We start from the raw sequence: 23223 nt of genomic DNA, 5'->3' as shown, positions 1-23223 counted from the left end.
TTAAAAAACTCTGCAATAGTTTCTCGACTTTTTTGTTTGTCGTGTATTTCATTCAAAAAATAGTCATTAACTGCTAGAGAAGCGTTCAAATAATAATCGCTTCAATGAGTTATGAATTTTTTGGGGAAATACAGATACAAATTTATACTAAAGATATATATATATATATATATATATATATATATTGTTATGTAATTTAGTTGTGAACTCATTGATGTTCATACATATGAAGAGTCACTTGAAATCAATGACTTACTCATCCCTATTGATACATCTGTCAACAGTACTATTAAAGACAGTACTGTTGGTTGTGTTGGCTGTGGAGCACATAGAGAGCTGTCGGAGCTGTTGATGAAATTGTTTGAGATTAGATTGTTTCGACTGATGACAGATGAACTGTCCGTTATTGTAAATCCAACACACTTTCCACCAGTTCTTCTGTCGCCTATGAAGTGTTGACGATGTGGTCGACACTGTTGTTGTGGATGTTTTACTGGTGGTCACCTTCTTCTCACAAATTGGACTCTCACTATAATCTTTAGTTTTTGCCAACAATGGAGAAGTTGGCCAAAACCACTGATCCATCGCTTGTTGGAACAGTAGTTTGTTGTCTAAGTCGATGGAATTGGTAGACATTTTGATGGTTTTGTGTATTTTAGATGATTATTGTTGTCTTTTAAAGACAATACATAACAAACATATATAGAGAGAAAAGCACACAGTTTTGGAAGGAAACTGTTCAACAGTTTCAACAATAATAACAATCACTGAATCACTGGTAGTCTGAAAGTCAGCTCCAATCTCATACATATAATTGCCGGTTATAGTTATGAGAAGCCGAGCAATTACTGAATATCAGCCTCAGGGCAGAGCTCAGCTACAAAAGTGCCTTTACCTCAATGCAGAGCTCATACCTTATATTTTTAAGCTCATCAATGTTTCTCTTCTCCAATGTCTTATAGCACTCACTTTACGATCTACAGTATGGCCTGTCTGTCATTCAATGGTTAAATAGGTAGAGTTGGCTTTAAATCCCTCCTAAAAAACCTTAAGTCTCTTCAAAATATATATATAATAAAAAAGTTTGCATAACATATATAAAATAATGAGTGAATCGATACAACCATATCAAGCGAGTCTTCAATACTATCCAATGCTAACCAACAATGTTATTAGGGATGAGAGCATCGCATCGGCGATCACTCCCATCGCCTTCAGGCTATTTCTAAGACCCTCTACTGTATTGTCAAACTCGGAGTTATTTTTTGGTTGTATGGGTGAGGCCTTACAACTAAATTGTCGGCAAATGAGTCGCCAATAAAACACTGAACACCGATCTATCTCTCTCTCTCTCTCTCTCTTTAAGTAACAAACAGTTTCTCTCTTATCAGTGATAACCTCAACGATAAATACATGAGTTTAAACACTTTATAAATTTGTTAATTCAAAACAACAACAATTTTGAAAATTGTTTTTTCATGTGGTTTGTTATCATTGAATTTAGTTGATAAAAAAGTTGTTTCATTTGCGCTAAATTTTGGTGAAAAAATCAATTTTGATATTCATTTTCACCATATTTTATGGTAAGCCTTTTTCTCCTTAAATTGCAATTTTTCATCAATCTATTGACAGGTGTTTAAAAATTACTTTAAATTTTCAATTTTCACTGAATTTTAATTTCTATGTTATATATATATTAATATATTTAGCAAATGCGTGTTCTCATTATTAGATGATTTTTTAAAAAATCATTAAATATGTGTATCAAAAATATATAGGTCCTACACGTATTTATATATATATATATTTATTTAGTAATCGATAATATATTTTAATGTCAGTATTAGGTTATATATAAATTTATATAAATGTGTTTTTGATTAAAACCCACGACAATATATAACAGAAATTTAGTTCATTTTATAGTATATAAATTGACTATCATTTTAATACATGTAATTTGACTTTATCTAAAATCAATGATTATTTGGCAGTTATAAGGCAACAGTTTTTTAGGTTTGAATATTTTGATTAAAATTGACAAAAATATTTTAGATCTGATAGGTTTAGGAAATGTTTTACAGATGTTTACATAATTTTTTTTAATGCTTCATTTAAAATATATATTTTTGTATTTTAATTTATTTACTGCATTATAAACAATCTACTAATTCACATAATAAAGATTTTATTTTTACAAAACCTTTAATGATGTATATTTTAGTACATGAATAATTAGCATAATAATAATAATTATTATTATTATTATATATATATATATTTAATTAATATAAAAATAATAGACTTAACTGAATAGATAACTTTCCAATTGAATATATACACTATATATTTAAGATATTTAATATAAAAGAATATTAATTTGCAATTTAAATGAGTCTAAGACACTAACAAAAGCTTTATTATTATAGAGATTTCATTAGCAATCAGTCATTTGGTAATCAAAATAACAAATGCTTTTAAAGTTTGTAATGTTTTATAATATACGTAAAAGTGAATTAGAGATCAATTATTAAAATTGTAAAATATTTTTATCCTTTAATATTTAAATAGACTTTAAGAAAGATATTCAAACCATTAGACAGATAGACGACCGACCAAATGGTTGACTACTAAAAATAAAAAGATTGATAGACTATTCAATTGAAATAGTCTATTGAGATGACTATTTACTCGTGAGTTGGGCTCTGGTATAGCCATTATATGAACGAATAATACAATTTATATACAGTATTACTGTGTATGTGTGCTGTGATTAATGTAAAAATGATTGCATGAAATATCTAAATGAGTCAATACATTAAAAGTATATTACTCTTGTTGTCAATAATCCCTTGCAATGGTGTCTGATATCCTCACCATTTGAGTCATAAATACTAGTGATAACAAATGGCAAACATCACGACTCCCAGGAAAAAACGCCAATTGATACCCCAGTTCTCTCTCTCTCTCTCTCTCTCTCTCTCTCTCTCTCTCTCTCTCTCTACACTTGATTTGATATAAACTTAAAGCACGAACTTGAGGGCCAAAACAACAACAAAATGACCGTTTCTTTAATTATTAGATTTGCTATATCTATATATCTGTATTTTATTTTATTTTTTCATTACCACTATTATACAAGAATTTAATTTTTAAAATATAATAATAATAATAATAATAAACAATGTATTCTTATTTATATTAAAATTAATGGACCGATCATTATCTTAACAAATGTCACAAATACTTGTGCCAATTGTCTGTCATTTGATCTTAAGGTAAAACTAATAGGAAAATAATTATTTAAATATTTTTGCATAACAAATAATAAAATTAAAATCTAAGTTTTGATAATAATAAAGTCAATGACATTTTGTCTTATAAAGTAATAAATATAATAAAAAACTATTGCATTGGAAAGAAAAAAAACTAAATTAAGACTAACTTTTCTTTATGTATTTTAATGTATACGTGAAAATGGCTATCATTTTATTAATGTTTAAAAAACGTAGTGTTAATACTTGACATTAAATCAGTTATTCAATGAACCAAAATTTTTTTTCCCAAGAAAAACATGTTTTACTCACTCAAAGAGTGACTGTTTTTTAATTTTAGAAACAAATTTTTTGATAGGTTTGCAAACATTTCTTATATCAGATCTCTCAAGAAGTCGTCAATGAAAATATAAATACAAAATATTTTATTTTGTGGCAAAACGAGTACAATGTTTAAAGGTTTTAATGTATCAAAACATGACTTTTATATCAAATTTTTTCTCTCTCAGTATGTGGTCGGGTGTGGGGTTAGGATCACAACATTTTTATAAACTATGGGATAGGCCTACAGGTGTTTATAATATTAGTGGATTCAAACTTAACGACAAATTTTTATACTCTCATAATCTGACAATTGCTTCGAGGATTAGATACTGATTTACAATAGGATTGTTGTATTGATGATAACCGACACCCCCTGGATATGGAGTTAACTAATATTTTTAACGCAATTGATATACAATAACAGTTTGATTTAACATTAATGTAAGATTATATAACACACCTTTAAATTTTGTGTAACAAATTGTTTGATAACCATTATATAATAACAATAATTATTTAAATATAATATATCACAAAAAAATAATTTTGAATGAAATAATGTATATAACAAACAAACGAAATTCAAATTATTTAATAATTTTATTTTTTAATAAAACTAATTGAAGTTATACTTTCAATAGCTAAAGGGATAGTAATTTTATTATTAATATAATAGTTATTAATATAACTTTTATCACATTTAATTTGATTATATATGCGATAATCAGGTTAATTAAAGATAATGTGTTACAAACTTTCACATAATTTACTTTAAGGTTTATAGTGTATGAAAAAATAATAAACATTAAACCCAATAATAAATACATTATATTTAATTATAAATTTCAATTCAAATAATAAATTTGTTTTTTAACATTTCATTAAAAACAGTTTACATATAAAGCAATCAATGAAACGATGATTTTTTAGAATTGGGTTTAATTTGTGTGAAATTATCACTTCATAAACCATTTGAATTGATGTTGAATTGCTTATTGAAAATAATTAAAATAAAAGCAATTATTTTTTTCGCAACAAAACATTTACACTATTATACACACATAATATCAATATTAATAATAATAAAAATAATGTATTTCAAGGAATTCAAATAAATAATAAGTTTATGAAACAAAATGTTACATAAATTAGTTATTGATTTTTTTTATTGTAGCCATAAATCGTGATCTGTTTGTCCTAATTTTAGTTATGATTTGTTTTTATGCAATAAATTGTTAAAATACACAAAAAATTATTGAAACAAACTTAATAATCAATTAAAAACTGTTATAATTGAATGAATACAAACTCACGATATGTTATTATAAAAAACAAACTAAACTAATATGAAATCATTTTTTATTTACAATATATTATAGTTTATATATTTTTGTTTTGTTTTTTCGCGTGAATTACTTGAGAGAAACCGAAAAACTCTAACCTAAAAAAATTATAAATAAAATTTATTTTCATAAAACACTTTTAACAGTATTTTTAATGTCTTTTTCTTTCATTTCATCCAAATCTAGAGTTTCCGGTGATCTCTTCAAACGGGAAGCTAATGTCAACAAACTTTTTTTTTTATTATTAAAGACTATTAAAAATACACACAACGTTTGGAAAGTTATTATTTAAGAGTCGCCAAGATTTCAAAGCAAATGGCATTTAGTTTTTTGCTTTAATAATGAAAGCATTAAAAGACATAAAATAATTGTTTTTAAACTTATATATACTCGAGAATTAACACTAAATCAAAAAATTATAACAATAATTGAATCGAGTTTATTGTTTAATGTATATTTTGACATTAAAATTATATATCTGTATAAATGGCAACAAACGCCTACTTGAATTACACGCCACTTATGTTATAAAAAAAGTTATATAAAATTGGGTATAATTTTCTTCATAACTATTTTTATATACTGTATTACTTGTTAGGACATAATAAAACAATTGACAGTAAGTTTTTGAAAATGAGATAACAACTGATTTAATATTATGTTAAGAAATGCTGAATCAAAATCAAGTCATACCTTAACTTTGAAAAGTTGGTACTCTTTAAGAATCTTAATCTTAACGTATCGTTTGATGAAATTTTTTGTTTGCCTTTAATAACCACTACTTGTTTATTACCATCAGATATATCAACTCCGATATCCAGTTCATTGTTATTATTATTATTATTATTGTAGTTATTATTGGTATTACTGTTTGATTGACACAAATTGTTAGATATGATGGGCGGCGAACTCATTATTGCCTTTTTGATTATTATGTCTTTAACTAAAAACAACAAAATTAAGTTTTTTCAATTAATTTTCTAAATGTACTCATTATTTGGATATATTTTCAGTTGTTTTGATTGCTAATGACTTTAAATGCCTAGAAGTTGTTAATAAAGAAATCATTATTTAGTTTTAATCAACAAAAATTCAAATATAATTTATAAATGTAATTAATATATTTACCACATGAAAAATTTATGCAAACAGCAATTAATGAAATTCAAATAGTTTATCAAATAAGTTATTAAATAATTTTCAAGTAATTAGAAACCAAATATTACAACAACAACAACAAAAATATCAATTTTTGATAAATATTTAGTAAAAAAAAACTGATGTTATTATTATTAATGTATTTTAATTGACATATTTTGGTCACCGCTTGAAAACTTGTCCAAAAAAATTGCAAAAACTAATTGTCAAAAATAGTTGCAAAACTTGATCACACATTACATCAGTGTTGACACAATGTATTGATTTGTATAATACTTTAATCCATTTAATAAATAAAATCCAATCTTTAAGATTAAAATAAATAAATAACTATTGAAAATAAAGTGTTTATTAATGCGGAAGACCTCCAATATGGCTGAGGGTATAATTGAAACCATTAGTTAAGTCCTCAGAGAAAAACTGGTTTTTCAAGACTTCTCTCAATACATGTGACGCATAAACGGCCGTATAATTAGTGCCCAAAATGAAAACACTTCACAACTAAATGATTTTCTTTACCTTAACTTAATATTAGACTTAAAATATAAAAACTTTAAAATTTTAGATTTTATTTTCTTTAATATTAAGTATTCATTTGTCTATGAGAGACATGAATCAGACAAATACCAGACATTGTGATTGAGATTATTGTTATGTCATATATTAAATAACTTATATGTTTTTTGAGAAAAAATAAGCTTAAAATAAATCAAATCTTTTGATAACTTTATAGTTATTGCATAAATAATCACCTGTTATCGATATTTACATTATTATTGAGTGCTATTTTTAAATTTAAATTACTATATATATTGTTATCATATTTTCGATATATTTATAAATCAAAGGCAATAGTGTTTGCATTGATATCTCTGTTTACGCTTCACTTAATATTATATTTATACATATATTGAATTTTTTATGTTTCTAACAATTGTATTATACATAAAATAATTTTTTTTGTTAAAGTCAAGTAATAAAAAAAATTTTTTAACATTAAATATAAATTATATCATAAATATTGAACACTATTTTTGAGATAAATATTATAATATTTATTATAAATAAAACTAAAAAATCATATGAAGTACTATAATATATATATATAATCTTTTGATTAATATGTAATAATATTAACATAAATTCTTTTGCTGCAAAAAAATAAGGAACAGTTGGCTCATATACTATGGATTTTTTAAATGAAATATTCAATTATTTATTAACAAAAAATACTAGATTTGCCCCAACCCTAGTCGTCATCACAAATATGAGTGCAAACAATGTTAAAATCCAACAGTTTTTCTTCATGTCTGAAGTTTGTGAAAAAAAATTATAATAAATTAAAATATATTTTTTCGGTTTCGTTTACATTTGTTTCTAAACAATAATTTTCATGTCAAGTAATATGAACAGACAATACTAAAAAAATTTATGTTAAAAAATCAAATAAACATAAAAAACTGATGAAAAAAAATATTGTATACATTTATGAAAGCTTTCAACAGCATTAAAAACTGCCTAATTATCACAAAACAACATTAATATTAAAATTAAATTAATTTTATTTTACATATTTTAGTTTGGGTTATCAAACAAACACAAATATGATATATAACTGTATATAAACTTTTAAACATAAAACAGACAAAAACAACAAAAATAGTTTAGCAAAAATATACATTTTGTTATTTAAAATTATACAATTTATTTATATAAAAAAAAGTTTAGTTCATTTGAGTTTTCCGTCGGACGTTGAAAGCCAGGGTCTAGTGGTCGGCAAAGTGGACGGATAGTACGTGCCTTTCCTTCTCTTAAGTGTACCGTCACTGTTGCGTATCGGATATGTGGCCATCATTATCGGTAACTGAAGTTTTATCGACTTATGAGCACCTTTTGGTTGTATTATAAACTAATGGTAATAAAACAAATTTAATTTTTAAAAAATAAATCGTATAATTAATGAAATAATTAACAAATAAATTGATGATTCACTCACATAAATATCATACTGTATTTGTATCAAATGGCAACCCCTGTAAATAGCAATTAAATTAATAGTCCATTAGTTTTTGTCTATTTAAGTCAATTTAATAGGAAAGGTGTGTTTAATTATAAACATACCTCAAATTAGTTGGAGGAATGGGTGGTATATACAAGAGTTCGTTACGCCACTGTTCCGCACTGTTGGCCGCAATTTTTCCCTTTTCAATGGCTGCCAACTCACGGGTCTCGTTGAACACAATCTTGTTTTTGGCGGTGTATTGAACTGTCTGTTCAATCAATTAAATCAATTAAAATGTATGTATTATAACATATTAGGTGTTGTTGTCTACAAATCACGAGAGCGTATCAAATGCTTACTTCAGTCAAAACGGCGCGACTTTTCTTTATCACACAATTGCTGTCGTTGTCAATGATAGCATAGATACATATGCTTTCTCCGGGCACATACCCGCCCCGATCCAGTCTCACTCTACACATCACTTTTCCAGTACTCATACAAGACATTCCTACTTTTTCTTCCAGTTCCGCGTGAAACGGTTGCTATTAAAAGTATATAAATAGAAATATGATATATACTGTATATATTATTTGTTTTATTAAAATAAATATAATTTTAAAATAAATAATTACCGATAGAATTTCGGGCTCAAGATTGAGATCAATTGGACTCATAATGACAAACACCTGTTGGTTCTTATGGATCAACCCATTGGGCTCACGGAGCTCTGATCGACAAAAATATTGAACCCACCCGTGTTTACCCAAAAAAGTCGAGGGAAGTCCTAATGGTAAACCCAATTTGAATGGGAATGTATGGACACCGGGAGATAGGACTAGTACTCGGGTCGTAATTGTTGATCCGTTGTACATACTTCCACTTTCTGTCATATTTATACAAAAAAGTGTAATTTTTAGTATTTTTAATTAATTAGTATTTTGTGTTGTGTTTGTTTGTTTTTTAACATCATTTTTTAATATAATTTACAAAATATAATATAATATAAAGTAATTAAAAATTGTTAACCACTTAAATAAATATATTTTTGTGAATATAAAAAGCATAAAAATAATTTAAATCAAAAATCATCGCAAAGAGTGTTATTATATCGACACCCACTCTATCTCTTCCCCAACAAAGCCTTCAATAAAAAACAAATTACTTTTAAAATGATTTTGTTTTTAAAAAAAGGAAATTAAAATAAAATTTGTTTTGTAAATCTATTTCAAAATAATTATTTTTTATCTATAAAAGTTATATTTTTATTATTATTATTATTATTATTATTAGTTTAAAAAAACTAAAATAAGTTTAAATAAATTGCGAAATTGAATATTTTTGATATTTAATATTATGTCTAATGTAATTATATAATAATATAATTTATTTTATAATTATATAAATTAAGATATAAATGATTTCATACCACTTTTAGCTGAACTATCACCCAATAGTCTCATTCGGAAATCAATATAGTTTTCCCGATCGGATGAGTCAACTCTTCCTTTAGTTGTCAAACGGACCACTCCTTCACCAATAATATGAAAGTATAGACCTAATAGTTTGGATTTATTTTCAAATATATATATAAATAAATTACTGATTTAGATTTAATTTAATAAACCAAAATAACAAACCTATGACAGGAGTGTCCTCATCGATCTCAAGTAATACCTTTCCTGATAGGAAGGCTCCCGGAAAGTACATAAGCGACTCGTCGTCCAAAAGTATCTGAAATCTCTTCAGTTTTTTTGCCATTTTATTGATGTTAATAAAATTGTATAATAATTGTATAAATTTTATTAACAAATAAATAAAAACAACAAAAGACGGGACAACTGTTTTATGAACTTTCAAAAAACGAAAACTTTTGAACTCTTGTTGTTCACGAAGTCTTTAAAAATCACACGAAATGCTTGCAAAGCAAACCAATTATTAGGTGACTATCGTTGAAGACATAAGAGATGATTGAGAGAAAAGAAAGAGACAAAAACAAAATAATAATAAAAAGAGTGGTAAGAGTTATGGCAAAGATTGTGGCAAATCCTCAGCACATCTGCTCTTCACTTATAACACCTACTCATTGATACCATAATTGGCTTATATTTGTTGCACAAAACCAAACACTTTATACATTCAAAATCATAAGTTATTACATACAGTATTATCTCTCCATAACTTTTTTCTCTCTCTTTCTTTTAACTAACTGTTCGCCTAATTCACGGCCAAAATGAGGTTATTTGACGTATGAATTATATACGAAAAATACACCCTATTTATAGGTGTCGTCCAAACTATTGTTATTAAAAACAGTTTTATAATAGCAGTTAACACACTTTTTTGGTAATTCATACCATTAGTCAACACTAATCATGTATTTGGATCTCTTTGATATCGTCTTAATTATTAAAATTGTTAACAAAAACACCAAAAAAGTTACGCTTCACTCAAATTTGAGCCAATACTCGGCCATAAATATGAAAATGAATAATAAAATAATAATATTTATGTTATTATGTATTCCAACTTAAAAAGCTATGGCAAAAAAAAGTAAATGTTAAGCACAGGTATGAAAGTTATGTACAACAAAATATTGTGTGCAAAACTTGTAAAACCACTTTTATACACATTTTGTCAAATACTAAATTACAATTCAATTTCTTTATTATGGAAAAAATACGAATCCAATGCTAAAAAAAATTTAACAAATTTTTAAAAAATAATTGTTTTCCCATCCATTGTATTGAAAATGCATTCTTCACTGATTAGTTGATGTAAATCCTGTAATTAAATGACAACTCAAAGGACAGGTATGTATAAGAAACAATAATTCTGTCAAATTATTGCATTATAATAATAATCAATGTCATTATATTATTCAACTTTATTTTTAATTACAACATTTTTCTATTTATAACAAATATTGTCACAATAGCTAACAGAAATAGTAATTAAAATATAATAAATTAAAAATATTCTACAAGAAAAAGGCATCGGTTTTATCATTTTTATTATAAATAAATAATAACAAGTTTTTAATCGTTATACTATTTACTGTAATGAATATATTCTATACATACCTATTATATAATAAACATGTATATCGCATATATAATTATATATTTGTTTTAACATTTTATTTGGCAAACAATATCAATTTTTATCTCTAATTAATAACATTAGTATATCAATAGTTTAACACAACATATAAATATTGGCAATATTTGTGTTACAATAAATATAATAAAAAATAATTAATTTTATATCAAGCTTACAACTAATTACTTTGATTTTAAAGCGTTATTTTATAATAACTTTGATATACAAATGGTTGGTTGGTTTCAACAAACAAAAAACCTAAGTCTTTATAATAAACGACTTATTTGTATTTACCGTATTTGTATATACAGTACTAAAGAAACCGTAACTTTTATAGTAACTATTGTATACAAAATATGACTTATAATTACTTAAATAAAAATATTAATAGCAATTATAATTAAAAATCATCTTCAATGCTTAGTATATAAAAATATAAAATACTGATAATGTTAATGATAAATAAGGATTACATGAAATGCAATGAATTGATGATTACGGTATATATATATGAAAAACTACATCATCTTTAGAGGTATTGATAAATATAGAAATATATGTATTGAAGTTAATATTCAACTACTGAGTGAAATTGATGTCCAAATCATGACATCCCTTGTAATGAATATAATCTTCAATATATCTATAATACAGTAGTAGTAGTATTGTTATACTTCAGTTCCCTGTGAATTAATACTAATTATATCATCCAAATCGGTCTCTTGAAATGGTCTGTCCCGGACATAGACTGACGGATTAATTAAATCAGGTTCTGTATTAAATAAATTTGTAATTAATTAATTGTAAATACAAAAAAAAATATTTATCTAATTACCAGTGATGACAGTGCTGACTGATTCGGCATACGGTTGAATCATATCAATTGGTTCGTAATGATTATCATTGACTAACAGTGTTGTCGAGTAATCACTTTCGGCGTAACTCTGATTGTGAGAGTTTATGGTGTTGTTGTGGTGTCCGTTGTTATTGTGATGTTTCATAAGCCATACTTCTGGCATCTCTTTTTCCGACAGATAATCTATTTATTCATACATTTAAAATAAATACATTAGTTTTTCTTTACAATAATTATAATCTTTGGATTTCAGACCTGAATTATAATTATTTAAAGCCATTCGCGGAGGCTTTTGAATAGGATTCACACGAAGAGTTGAATTGTTTGAATTTGGTGTCAATTTCTCCAATTCTGTGCCTTCACTGATATTATCGGTTTCTTGGTTTGAATTGTGATAACGCCGTTGACGTCGTCGACACAACAAAATCACAGATATTCCGAACAATATTAAGACAAACATAACACCGACGAGAATACCAAGTATTAGACCGACGACTATGTTATCCGTTGCAATCTCTGAAACTTTTCATCAAAAAATAAAATTTAATACTCAATAATAATAATAATAAATCATTTAATTTATTTAATGACAACAAACCAGGTTTGTTGGGATCAGTGCTTTCATTGCCAAAATGAGATTCAGAAGCAGCGGCGGCAGCAGTGACACCATTTCTTGATCCCAAAGCCGTTACGCTAACCGTAAATGGTTTTTCCGCTTTTCCGGCCCTATTATCTGCAATACATATATATTTGCCACTATTGAAGGATTGGACGGATGAGAGCTGCAGTCGCGATACTCTTAGCTATAGTTTTATAGGTAAAACATTCAAATCAATTAGTCATATGGGAAGTCATAAATCATCAGAAAAAATGCAATATATTGTTATCATTACATTTTGATTGTTGACTTTAACGCTTTGGTTTTCATTTATGAGAAATTGTTGGTTTGATTTGATCTGACAGTCCTCACCACAGCCTTTGCTGTTATTTGTGATGGGAATGGTATTCCAATACCATTGGATGGATAGTTGCTGGTCGTCATCATCTGTCAAAACAATACCGCACTCCAGTTCCAGTGTTGAGCCCTCGTTAACGTTAACATTACTACTAACACCACTTCAAAGATGGTTATAAATAATATAAATTAGTCAGTTCTCACATTTAAATATATGAAAAATCTGTTTTAGACATGAAATATGTTACAAAAAAAAGATTTATTTTTTTAAAAAAAAAAGTCAATAAGTTTTTTACAAAAATAGCAGACTTTTAAGATATTGTGTTTATAAATATTGATTTCAAATGTTGTCTACGAATATATATATATATAAAATGCCTCAAAGGATGACATTTCATATAATGTTAGAAATCGATTGTTTTCTCATTTATTGTGGAGTCAGTCGAGGAAATTGCAAAATTGATTCAATATTTTCCAATACTAGTATATTAAGACTAAATTTAATACACACTGTATTGAGATATTTTACTATCGACTATTATACAGTATATACGGTATATTAATACTAATCATTTTATATAATATTAAATTTATTTAATAGCAATGAATTGTCGCTTCGGATGGAAAATAGTTATTAGTTATAAATGTTTATACAGTTAAAAGTATTATTTATTCATAAATGGTTAAAATAATATCGTATATATTATTATAATAAAATTATGTCTAATCATAGGAAGTCAATGAACTCTAAGACAATGATTTATTGAAACATTTGTCAAAATTTGTATTATTAATTTTGGACAAATTTTAAATTATACAAATTTCTAACAATAATATGACAATACATATATTATTAGTTATTTAAAAACTCATTTAATAAATTTCTATTTATAAATTAATTATTCTTAGAATTCACTATAAAATAAATACATATATTTTTAAATATTTTCTATCTTAAGATATATTTATATTCTACATCAATAAATAAAAAATTAATTATATTGATAATTATTTAATATATAAAAATCATCTCAAATAATATATTAATCTTTCAAAAATCAATTAAATCACAAATTTCTTTCAGTTAAAGGATTTATATTTTATCGATAGGCTTAACATTTCTTTCACTTTCCCTAAAACGGCTAAACTTTAAAATCATTAAATTTAATACTTTTATTACTTTTTTAGTCAAAATTTTTATCTTAAACTATTCTTTAAAGTAATTAACCGTAAAATCTCTTTAAATTTTAGACTTTCTCTCTAAAAGTGCATAAAATAAAAAAAATTTTTCATTACAATTCAAATATATAAGTCGTGATTTACAAACAAAATAGTAAGAGCTCTAAATCCAACTAAAAATATATAATATATGAATACTATTATATCTTTTATTTGGAAAAACAATAAGCTATTATATTTTGCGGTTAAATTATTATTAATGATTTACAATCTAATACAATATATAAATAATAGTCACCTATTATCGAAAGTCAAACCTAATGATTATATGTATAATAAATGAGAGACAATAAAAGTTAAGGCAACGGAAATAGCGAGTAATTATTGAATCAAATGATCTAACAGTTAATGTGTTTCAGTTAACATTATTTTCATGGACTTTGATAATCAACATATAAATGATTTAATAGTAAATGACATTATCAGTAGTGATATTAGACATACCTATAATTGGATATCACAGGAGCGCATAGAAACCAACTCAAACCTATTTATAATGTAAATAAATATATAACAAATGTCATACAAATTTTCAAATGATATTTCAAATTATTATTATTTGAAATGTATATCAAAAGTTAAGATAATATTTATTCAAATAGTTTACTCTCTCTCTCTCTCTCTCTCTCTCTCTCTCTCAATAACAAACATAAATAAACAATGAGAGAGAAAGAGATGTGAAGAGTGTTACATAAATTTAATGTCTAAATAATAATAATTAACACTTGAGATAACAGTGCTAAAGGAAACGTAATGATGGAGAGAGAGATGTCTGGTATGGGGGTCTGGTATGTGACTGTGACTGTGACTGTCAGTACTCACCCAATTGGTTCCATTTGTCGATATAGTTGCTGTGTATGGTATCATAGCATTTGGGTTCATCTATCACAGTAATTCTTGTAGTGGACAATAGATATTTACGGAAAGACCTTAAAGTACAATCGCATTGCCATTTGTTATCACTTAATGTCAGTGAATGTAATTGTGTCAATGGATCCAGTATTTGGCTCCGCATTGTTGTCAATTGATTTTGGCTAAAAAGTTGGTTCACAACAAATAAATATATGACATTCATTGCAGAATATATATGACATTATTTTTAGTTTAATAAGATATATGTTTGGCAATAGTCTATCACAAAACTAATTTTCTTCATAAATATATATTATAATAATAATAATATAAATTCATAATTTATTTTATCTAAAGTTTTCTCTCACACCTTAATGTTATGTTTATATGCGATTGAGTGTGGGTTTCAGTAATAATAATAAATCACATAATAATATCTATTATTAATGTCTCTATAGTCGAGTTTGGGAGTCATTTCATTATAGTATTCGTGAAAATTATTGAATAAAAATAAAAGTCTTAAATAATATATTTCATTATTGAGTGCTACTGTATATATCAAATCAAATAATAAATGACTTAAGCGTTAAATTAAGGAAAAACTAGCAAAAAATGTGACAAAAAATCACTTATCTTTACCTTAGTTTAAGATATGACAAGTTTATGAGGCCATCAAATGCCATGTCGTCTATAAATGTGATACGATTTCTGTTGATAATCAAAGTCACACATTTAGTTTCAATCATTAATCAATTGAAAGCTCAGACTTTAATTTTAGCACAAAAATACAATACCTTTCCAATGATAATGTCTTCAAATCAGTTAAGTTATGAAATGAATGTTTGTTAACGAATGGTATCAAATTGGATGACATATCTAATGTCCGCAATTTGGTCATCGATGACAATGATTGGGAGGGAATGTATTTAAGACTATTCACACTTAAGTCTAATTCAATCACATTTTTGAGTCCATTAAATGCTTTGTCGTCGACTTTCTCTAAGCCAACTGTCCATTGATAACAACAATTAAAAAACTAAATTATAATAACAGTTAAACAAATAGTAATATATATATAAAATAGTGAAACCTTGTTGAAGATATATTTTTTGTAGATTATTCAGATATGATTGAATAAATACATTAGTTTTGAGTTCATAGAAACTGTTCCTGGTCAAATTCATTATTTGTATCTCCTCTGAGTTTTTATCCTATTATTCAATGATTACACAAATATAAGTAATTTAATTAATTTCTATTTTTCTAATTAAAACCACTAATCAATTGATAAAATAAATAAATAAAGTTTTTGCTCAAAACCTGAGGCAATAGTGTGAGCTTCCGGAGGGAACAGTCGGCCGTATATTTGCCGGTACGCCAAACACACTGACACTTATCGGCCACACAATTGGTCGCCAAAACCAACCGGACATCGAGTGATACAATTATAACTGATATTAACACAAATAAATGCAACAAATGGCTAAATTTTAGACCATTTATGGTATTGGCCGGCAATTTGATGGTCACATTCATTGTGCGCTTTAATACTACTTTTCATTAATTAAAATGGACTAATAATTTATGACATTTTATAATATTATAATTATTACTTAACATATTATTAACATTTTTTGTTGTTGTTTATTGATTCGTAGTAGTTGTCAAAATAGTTATAAATTAACTTAAAGTATATTAAACCAATTTTAATAAAAAATTGATTATTATTATTTAATTTGATATTTTATATTTCACGGTCTTTTAAATGTTGTTTATTAATAAATACTTAAAAATCAATTATAAAACTATTAACTTTTTATAAAGTTTATATAATAACCACATAAAACAAATTACTATTTTTTAATAAAAAAAACACTTTTCAACAAATTATTAAAAGTAGTGTGAATTTGATTTAAATCTATTGCTACCAAAAATGTCAATAAAATTATTTTCATTAATAATACTAATAATAACACCAAATGGTTTAACAAAAGTTTTGTTTGATTTATAATAATAAATAAAAATATTTCACATCTTTTTTAGGTGTTTTTCATTCATCCGTTCATTAAATTCAATCATAAAATTGTTTGATTAATGGCTCACAAAAATATATCTGAAATTAAAGGATCACATTATGAGATGTTAGCGAAAAAAAAATTAATAATAATTTTCAATTTAAATGCACAGACTGTCGCATAATTAAAATAAATTGTTAATTGAAATGAAAAATTATTTTCAAAAAAATAATAATAATCTGAGCTTCAAATTAGTAAAAAATAGCGTAAAAGAAATATCAGTCAAATATAAACGTTAAATAAATATTTGAAAAATATTGGCAAAAAACTTCAAGTGTTGTAAATATTGTGTTTGATTTGAAACACTAACGAAATGAGGATTTTTTACATTAATGTCAAAACAACATTAAAAACATTTTAGTTATAAAAAACAAATAGTTTTGAGACACGAGTGAGAAAATAGATATTATTTTTTGTGTTTAACTTTTAACATACAATGAAATACAATTTGAGGCAAAAGTCATGCATTGAAATACACGAATAGTTTGTATCGTTTAATAAGTCGTGAAAATGCATTCAAAAAAATTAATACAATAATTAATAGTTTTATTTTTATTTTGAAGCACTGATTGTGTGTTTGTGTTTGCATTGGTTGTGTGATAACAGGCAAATAATATGTATTTCATTGCCTTATGTTATGTACAAAATAAAGTGTTCATAAAAAGTAATGATATTAACACTGGTATTAATAAATAAATAAATAATATATATATTATCAATACATACCACATATTATTGATGTTGTGCTGCCACTGGACTGTCAATAGTTAGCAGAGTTGGACATTAATGGCAACACAACAGGTATGCCATCCATAATAACATAGCTTATCAATAGTGGAGACCATAATAGCCAGTGATGTAGTGCACAGACATTCAACAAATAGCATTGAAAACCGTATAAAAGCTATAATAATAGTTAAAGGACTGGTTCTCCAGTTTTTTTTGCACTTTTTTATATATGAAATGTTTTTTCAATACTGTATATCATATCATATAAGTTAGGCTTTCATTTGACACTCTCTCTAACGTTCACTCTATGTATGTATGTATCAAATGCTTTGCTTTTTTAAAGGTAAGTCTCGGCTCTCAAACACAAACACTGGTATGTGTTATACGGTATGTGTTGTTGTGTTGAATCTCTAATAAACAGCTCTGAAAGAGAGTCAGTCAGTGTTTGCGGACTTGAGGTTAACGTTAAGCCTATGAGTGAGTGAAGCCTTCAGTAAACCAATCGATATTTGCATTGCTTTCGTTAGTTGGCGTCAGTCAGTCAGTCATACCAATGATCATTGAAATTGCATTCAAATACCTGAAACCCATGTATTATATAAGCATTTTTACATCATTTGTGGTCAATCTTAAGGTGTTTTCACCAGTTTTTTTGCGCACCATTTGAAGCACCGGTAGTTATGGGGTAAACATCATGTTATTAGACTACATATACTGTATTTACCAGTATTTATATGAAAATATGATATCAATATTAGTGATCAACAATTTTATGTAACATTTGGTGTAATCACAAAATGTATTTTTTCAAAAATTGATCAAGCTCATTTAAAAAATAATAATTTGAAATTAAATGAATTATTGTCAAATTACATCACTTTATGTTTTCAATACAATTATAATTTCATTAATTTTTAGTTTAAATTAATTAATGTTTAATTTTATAGATAATATACAGTATATGATATAAGATAATAAACTACTGTATAATAAAGTAATAAAAAAATATTTAATATAATCATAAATGAGACAAAATACTGTATACGGGTTTAAATTAAAAATATAAATTTGTTAGATTCTTAAGTTAATCAAATTATTTATGATTATATTTTAAATATTTATAAAATAATTATTTTTTTAGCACTGAAACAGTTATCATATTTATATTGCGATTTAATATTACACTATTTTTTTAATGATGAAAATATTAAACCTATTAAATGATTCACAATTTCCTGTTATATCTCATATCAATTCAATCGTACATTCATTGCATTGCTATGTAATTAGTAAATACATAGCAATTAATATATTCATTATATTATTAATATTAATACTAATAGTCAAACAACAGTACATTGATTGATACAAAACAGTAGTCAATACTTTTTGACACATATTTGATATTAAACATTATGTTATTATTATTATTATTATTATAAAGGCATTTATATGATGACATACAATGAGTAAAGTCTTGAATGATTTATTTTCAATACTTTGATAAACACGTATACGAAAACATCAATTGAATAAAAACATTAAAAATCAATTATCATAATCAACTAATTATCACTACTTATAAATTAAATCAAACAGTTTATTCAAATTACAATATGAATAACAAATGACTAATGTTTTAATGTAAATACAGAATATTCTGTATTCATATTAACCATTTGTTTTCAAATGTGATTAATAACAAAATATTTGTTTAGTTATTGAATATCACTTTTATTTACTTTATTTGTTTAAGCAAACATTTTTGTATTAAACATCGATATAATACAATTAGAAAATTTATTAATATAGTGGAGTCTGAAATAAAATAATTAATTTTTAGCGACTCTTTTATCACAAATAGGTCCAATCAGTTGCACTATTGATCTAAAAAATATAAAGTGATCTCAATTTATTTTAGACTTAATTTTCTAATGAATTACTGTTAATTGTAATAGACATCCAAAATGATAATAATTTTCTAAAACATTCAATATTGCTGTAACTAAAAAATGACATTTTTAAACATTTGATGATTTTAAAAAATTAATTTTCCGACAATAAGTTGACAGTAAACTAAATCTTATATATAATGTGTTAATTTTAATGATTGATGTACATTACAATATCATCATATTATATAAAGATAATTTTTATTTGACTTAAAAGCAATTATTTCATCCAAGTTGCAAATAAATCAATAAATCATATTTATGTTAATATTTATATAACTTATAAAAAACAATGGAATCAATCGCTAGTCTGACGCTTACATTTAATTCAATCATTCACTCAATCATTCATTCATTCAATTTAACTAAATATTACATTTCATTTTATTATTAAATAATTTTCACTATTAGTTTCTCATAATTTAATGTTTAAATTATTGACAAATATTTTTCTCTCATATAATATATTTTACTTTTTCCGTATTAATATTATATAATATAAACAAAGGATAAAAAGTGCAGTCATTAAATGTCCTCTCATTAGGAAATTTAGGATACAATAGACAGACACATATGAAAAGTGACATTTAATTATTGTTGTGTCTGTAAGAGTCGCTCAACGGCTGCGTTCACGTCACCAAATGTGGCTATAAGTGCCTGAAGATTGGCCTCTCTATTCATAAAACCCATATTCGCTAACTGTTCCAACTGTGGTCTATATCTATCTTCAGGATTTGGATTACTCTGACCACTAAACATGTTCGCCATGAGTTGCGAGAGAGCCGCAGCATTTGCAGCGTTATTAGCAGCTGTGGCCGGCCTATTGGTAGTCGTCGTATTACTATCAGTGGTGGCCGTCGGCGCCGGCGGTTGTGTTGGTGTCGTATTTGGATTGGGAATCCTTTGAATAGCCAAAAGAAATGTCAATATTTTATGATTCAATTACCGTAATTATAACATACATTCCAAATATATTAGGTGCTACCCGTTGCAATTGCTCCATTCCCTGTTGTATCTGCATTATAGCCTATAAAACAGTTGTTTTTTAAATACCGGTAATTGTAATAATATGTAAAATAAATCAATACCTGAAGAGCCTGTGGATTGGTAACAATGTTCTGCATTTCTGGGCTCTGCATCTGTTGCAACATTGTTGGCATCATTTGTCTCATCTGTTCAGCCATTTCAGGATTAGTTGAAAGCAATGGATTGTTGGCAATCATGTTTTGTGCCATATCTGGATTCGCTGATAACATCTTTATTCAACAAAAATATAATTTTGTTACAAACAAATGAATTATTTGTAAAAATTTAAAGTTCAATACCTGAAGCATACTCTGCATGTAAGGAGAAGTCATCATATTCTGCATGAGTTGTGGATTATCGCCCATCTGTTGCATTAGACTCTGCATACCTGGTTGTAACAAACCGGCCGAAAGATTGGGTGTTGTACTGGTAGTAGTGTTTGATGCCGTTGTATTTGAAGCGGGCGTTTGTGTTGTTCGCGGAGCCCAAGGGTTAGGCAATGGATCTCTATTTTCAATTCTTTGTGGATCAATTGCATTGGTCGAGTCATTGGTGGTATTATTAGAAGAGAGGGCAGCGAATGGATTACTGCCGAACTGTTCTTGTGCTGCGTTAAGCATTGGTTCTTGAAGTTCAGTATACATACGTCTCAATGCGTTATAACCTCCGGGAATGCTTTCAAGATTACTGAGCGCTCGGTCTTGAGTTCGCATCAACTCTTGAAGCGCCGCCGGATTGCGAACCATTTCCATGGTTTGTCTCAATAGATCCGGATTGTTCAACATATGACTGATCTCTGGATTTCTTTCCATCAATTGTTGCATTTGTGGATTCGCTGTCAGCAGTTGTCGAACATATTCGGGATTCGACATCAATTGCTGTACGATTGGATTTTCCATCATTTGACGCAACATTTCCGGGTTGTTCATCATCTATGACATCATATAATAATTACTAATTGATTGACAATTATTAAACAAATAAATTAATTACCTCTCTTTGCATTCTTTGCTGCATTTCTTCAAAATTTCCTAAACCAAGATTACCTAAACCAGGTATACCACCAAATGGTTGACCCAAACCAAAAGCATTTGCACCCATTGATGAACTATTATCAGCATTTTGTGTCGTCTGTTGTGATGCCGGTTGAGATGAAGAGGTCGATGTCTTTAAACAATTATTTTTATTTATAAATAAAAACATTGATATAAAAATAAATCAAATAAATACCTGATTTCCAGACCTGATGACCAAATGGACAGTTAATCCATCTTTAATTTCTATTGAAAAATAGATAAATCAATCATTAAAATGCAATAAAATAAATAATTGTTCGCTAATTAATTTTAAATGTAATATTAATTGATAAATCAACAAAAATTAAAATCAATTCAATAATATTTATCACATACTATGTGTGTCCAGTGTCTCGTTGTCTTTCAATATCTTTCCGGCAAATATAAGACATATCTTATCGATGTCTGACTTGAATCTGAGGGCAACCAGTTCTTTGAGCTATCAATACATCAATCAAATGATAAATATTTGTATTAATCAATCAATCAATCAAATAAAAACAATTAATTATCAATAGATAACTCTAATGTTTGTTATTATATATATCATAATATATACAAAAACGTATGAAAAAATGCAAATATTTAATTAAATAGTGGTTTTCATTAATAGATAAGTCATTAAAATGTGTTTTAAAATGCTTTAATAGTTTGTCGTATATATAGTGTGTTGTATTTGGCATTCAATTGAAGGAAATTTTTATAACAAATTCATATAACAAGTCATCAAATTATATGTCATTCAATGTATGACATAGTCATCACTTGATATATATATATATATATATATAAACCATACAATTATCTGCTCTACAAACACACAATAACCACACATTCACCATAACTATCACCACAATTGGTCACAAAATGGTCATAACTATTGGTGAATCAATTGGTGATCATTGATTAATACCTTTTTTATGGACTCATTTTCGTTGATCTCAAACGACTCCTTTTCTTTGGCCGTCTTTATAAATATGTTGATCTTCTTTAAGTCATTTTGTTCATCATTTTCTTGATTGATGTCATCGATGGGCTTCTTGTCGTCTTCACCGACGGCTTCAGCCATTTTAGTCGTCACTTAACTGTTGGTCACAACTAATACACTAATTATACAAACAGACAGTCAGACAGTGTGTGGCACTCGAGTAACACAACACTCAACACTATTAATACAATACATTCAATATATTCAATACATTCATTCAATACACGATTGCAATGAAATTCAATTGAAATTAATACATACTATGAGAACAACA

General features: G+C 26.3%; 3 protein-coding genes across 3 annotated transcripts; all 3 read right to left on the bottom strand.

Annotated features, from left to right (window-relative positions):
• Positions 1 to 7829: 7829 nt before the first annotated feature.
• On the bottom strand, positions 7830 to 9863 carry LOC128958734 (arrestin domain-containing protein 4-like). The gene is made up of 7 exons (XM_054304653.1): positions 9740 to 9863; positions 9529 to 9657; positions 8735 to 8985; positions 8462 to 8644; positions 8222 to 8370; positions 8097 to 8133; positions 7830 to 8009 (listed from the first exon to the last, which is right to left on the bottom strand). The coding sequence occupies exons 1-7, from the start codon at positions 9858 to 9860 to the stop codon at positions 7830 to 7832; spliced, it is 1050 nt and encodes a 349-aa protein (XP_054160628.1). The 5' UTR covers positions 9861 to 9863.
• Positions 9864 to 11704: 1841 nt separating this feature from the next.
• Positions 11705 to 18612, bottom strand: LOC128958726 (immunoglobulin superfamily containing leucine-rich repeat protein-like). The gene is made up of 12 exons (XM_054304642.1): positions 17905 to 18612; positions 16424 to 17216; positions 16194 to 16314; positions 15898 to 16111; positions 15743 to 15811; positions 15074 to 15285; positions 14696 to 14738; positions 12951 to 13173; positions 12656 to 12860; positions 12313 to 12579; positions 12037 to 12240; positions 11705 to 11973 (listed from the first exon to the last, which is right to left on the bottom strand). The coding sequence occupies exons 2-12, from the start codon at positions 16637 to 16639 to the stop codon at positions 11870 to 11872; spliced, it is 1878 nt and encodes a 625-aa protein (XP_054160617.1). The 5' UTR covers positions 16640 to 17216; positions 17905 to 18612; the 3' UTR covers positions 11705 to 11869.
• A 1537-nt stretch (positions 18613 to 20149) lies between these two features.
• LOC128958727 (ubiquilin-1-like) lies at positions 20150 to 23184 on the bottom strand. Its single transcript, XM_054304643.1, has 8 exons — positions 22875 to 23184; positions 22298 to 22400; positions 22116 to 22165; positions 21879 to 22052; positions 21185 to 21817; positions 20948 to 21115; positions 20822 to 20886; positions 20150 to 20760 (listed from the first exon to the last, which is right to left on the bottom strand). Exons 1-8 carry the CDS (start codon positions 23028 to 23030, stop codon positions 20451 to 20453), a joined length of 1659 nt encoding a protein of 552 aa, XP_054160618.1. The 5' UTR covers positions 23031 to 23184; the 3' UTR covers positions 20150 to 20450.
• Positions 23185 to 23223: the final 39 nt, after the last annotated feature.

Source organism: Oppia nitens, unplaced genomic scaffold (assembly GCF_028296485.1).
Source record: "Oppia nitens isolate AA-2021 unplaced genomic scaffold, nextdenovo-longstitch-racon4-pilon3 scaffold3_pilon_pilon_pilon, whole genome shotgun sequence".
Taxonomy (NCBI): domain Eukaryota; kingdom Metazoa; phylum Arthropoda; class Arachnida; order Sarcoptiformes; family Oppiidae; genus Oppia; species Oppia nitens.
The sequence above is the reverse complement of the archived record's forward strand: the minus strand, read 5'-3'. Positions and strand labels throughout refer to the sequence as shown.

What these genes read in the sequence shown, in the direction of transcription:
- LOC128958734 (XM_054304653.1), bottom strand. Translation starts at nt 9,860, where the DNA reads ATGGCAAAAAAACTGAAGAGATTTCAGATACTTTTGGACGACGAGTCG. An exon ending in TGATAGTTCAGCTAAAAGTG is followed by an intron (nt 8,986 to 9,528) that starts GTATGAAATCAT and finishes TAAATATGACAG; the next exon opens with AAAGTGGAAGTATGTACAAC. An exon ending in AAATACAGTATGATATTTAT is followed by an intron (nt 8,010 to 8,096) that starts GTGAGTGAATCA and finishes TATTACCATTAG; the next exon opens with TTTATAATACAACCAAAAGG.
- LOC128958726 (XM_054304642.1), bottom strand. Translation starts at nt 16,639, where the DNA reads ATGAATGTGACCATCAAATTGCCGGCCAATACCATAAATGGTCTAAAA. An exon ending in AAAAATATATCTTCAACAAG is followed by an intron (nt 16,112 to 16,193) that starts GTTTCACTATTT and finishes ATCAATGGACAG; the next exon opens with TTGGCTTAGAGAAAGTCGAC. An exon ending in CGACAAATGGAACCAATTGG is followed by an intron (nt 14,739 to 15,073) that starts GTGAGTACTGAC and finishes CATTATAAATAG; the next exon opens with GTTTGAGTTGGTTTCTATGC.
- LOC128958727 (XM_054304643.1), bottom strand. Translation starts at nt 23,030, where the DNA reads ATGGCTGAAGCCGTCGGTGAAGACGACAAGAAGCCCATCGATGACATC. An exon ending in AAAATGAGTCCATAAAAAAG is followed by an intron (nt 22,401 to 22,874) that starts GTATTAATCAAT and finishes ATGTATTGATAG; the next exon opens with CTCAAAGAACTGGTTGCCCT. An exon ending in CGAGACACTGGACACACATA is followed by an intron (nt 22,166 to 22,297) that starts GTATGTGATAAA and finishes ATTTTTCAATAG; the next exon opens with AAATTAAAGATGGATTAACT.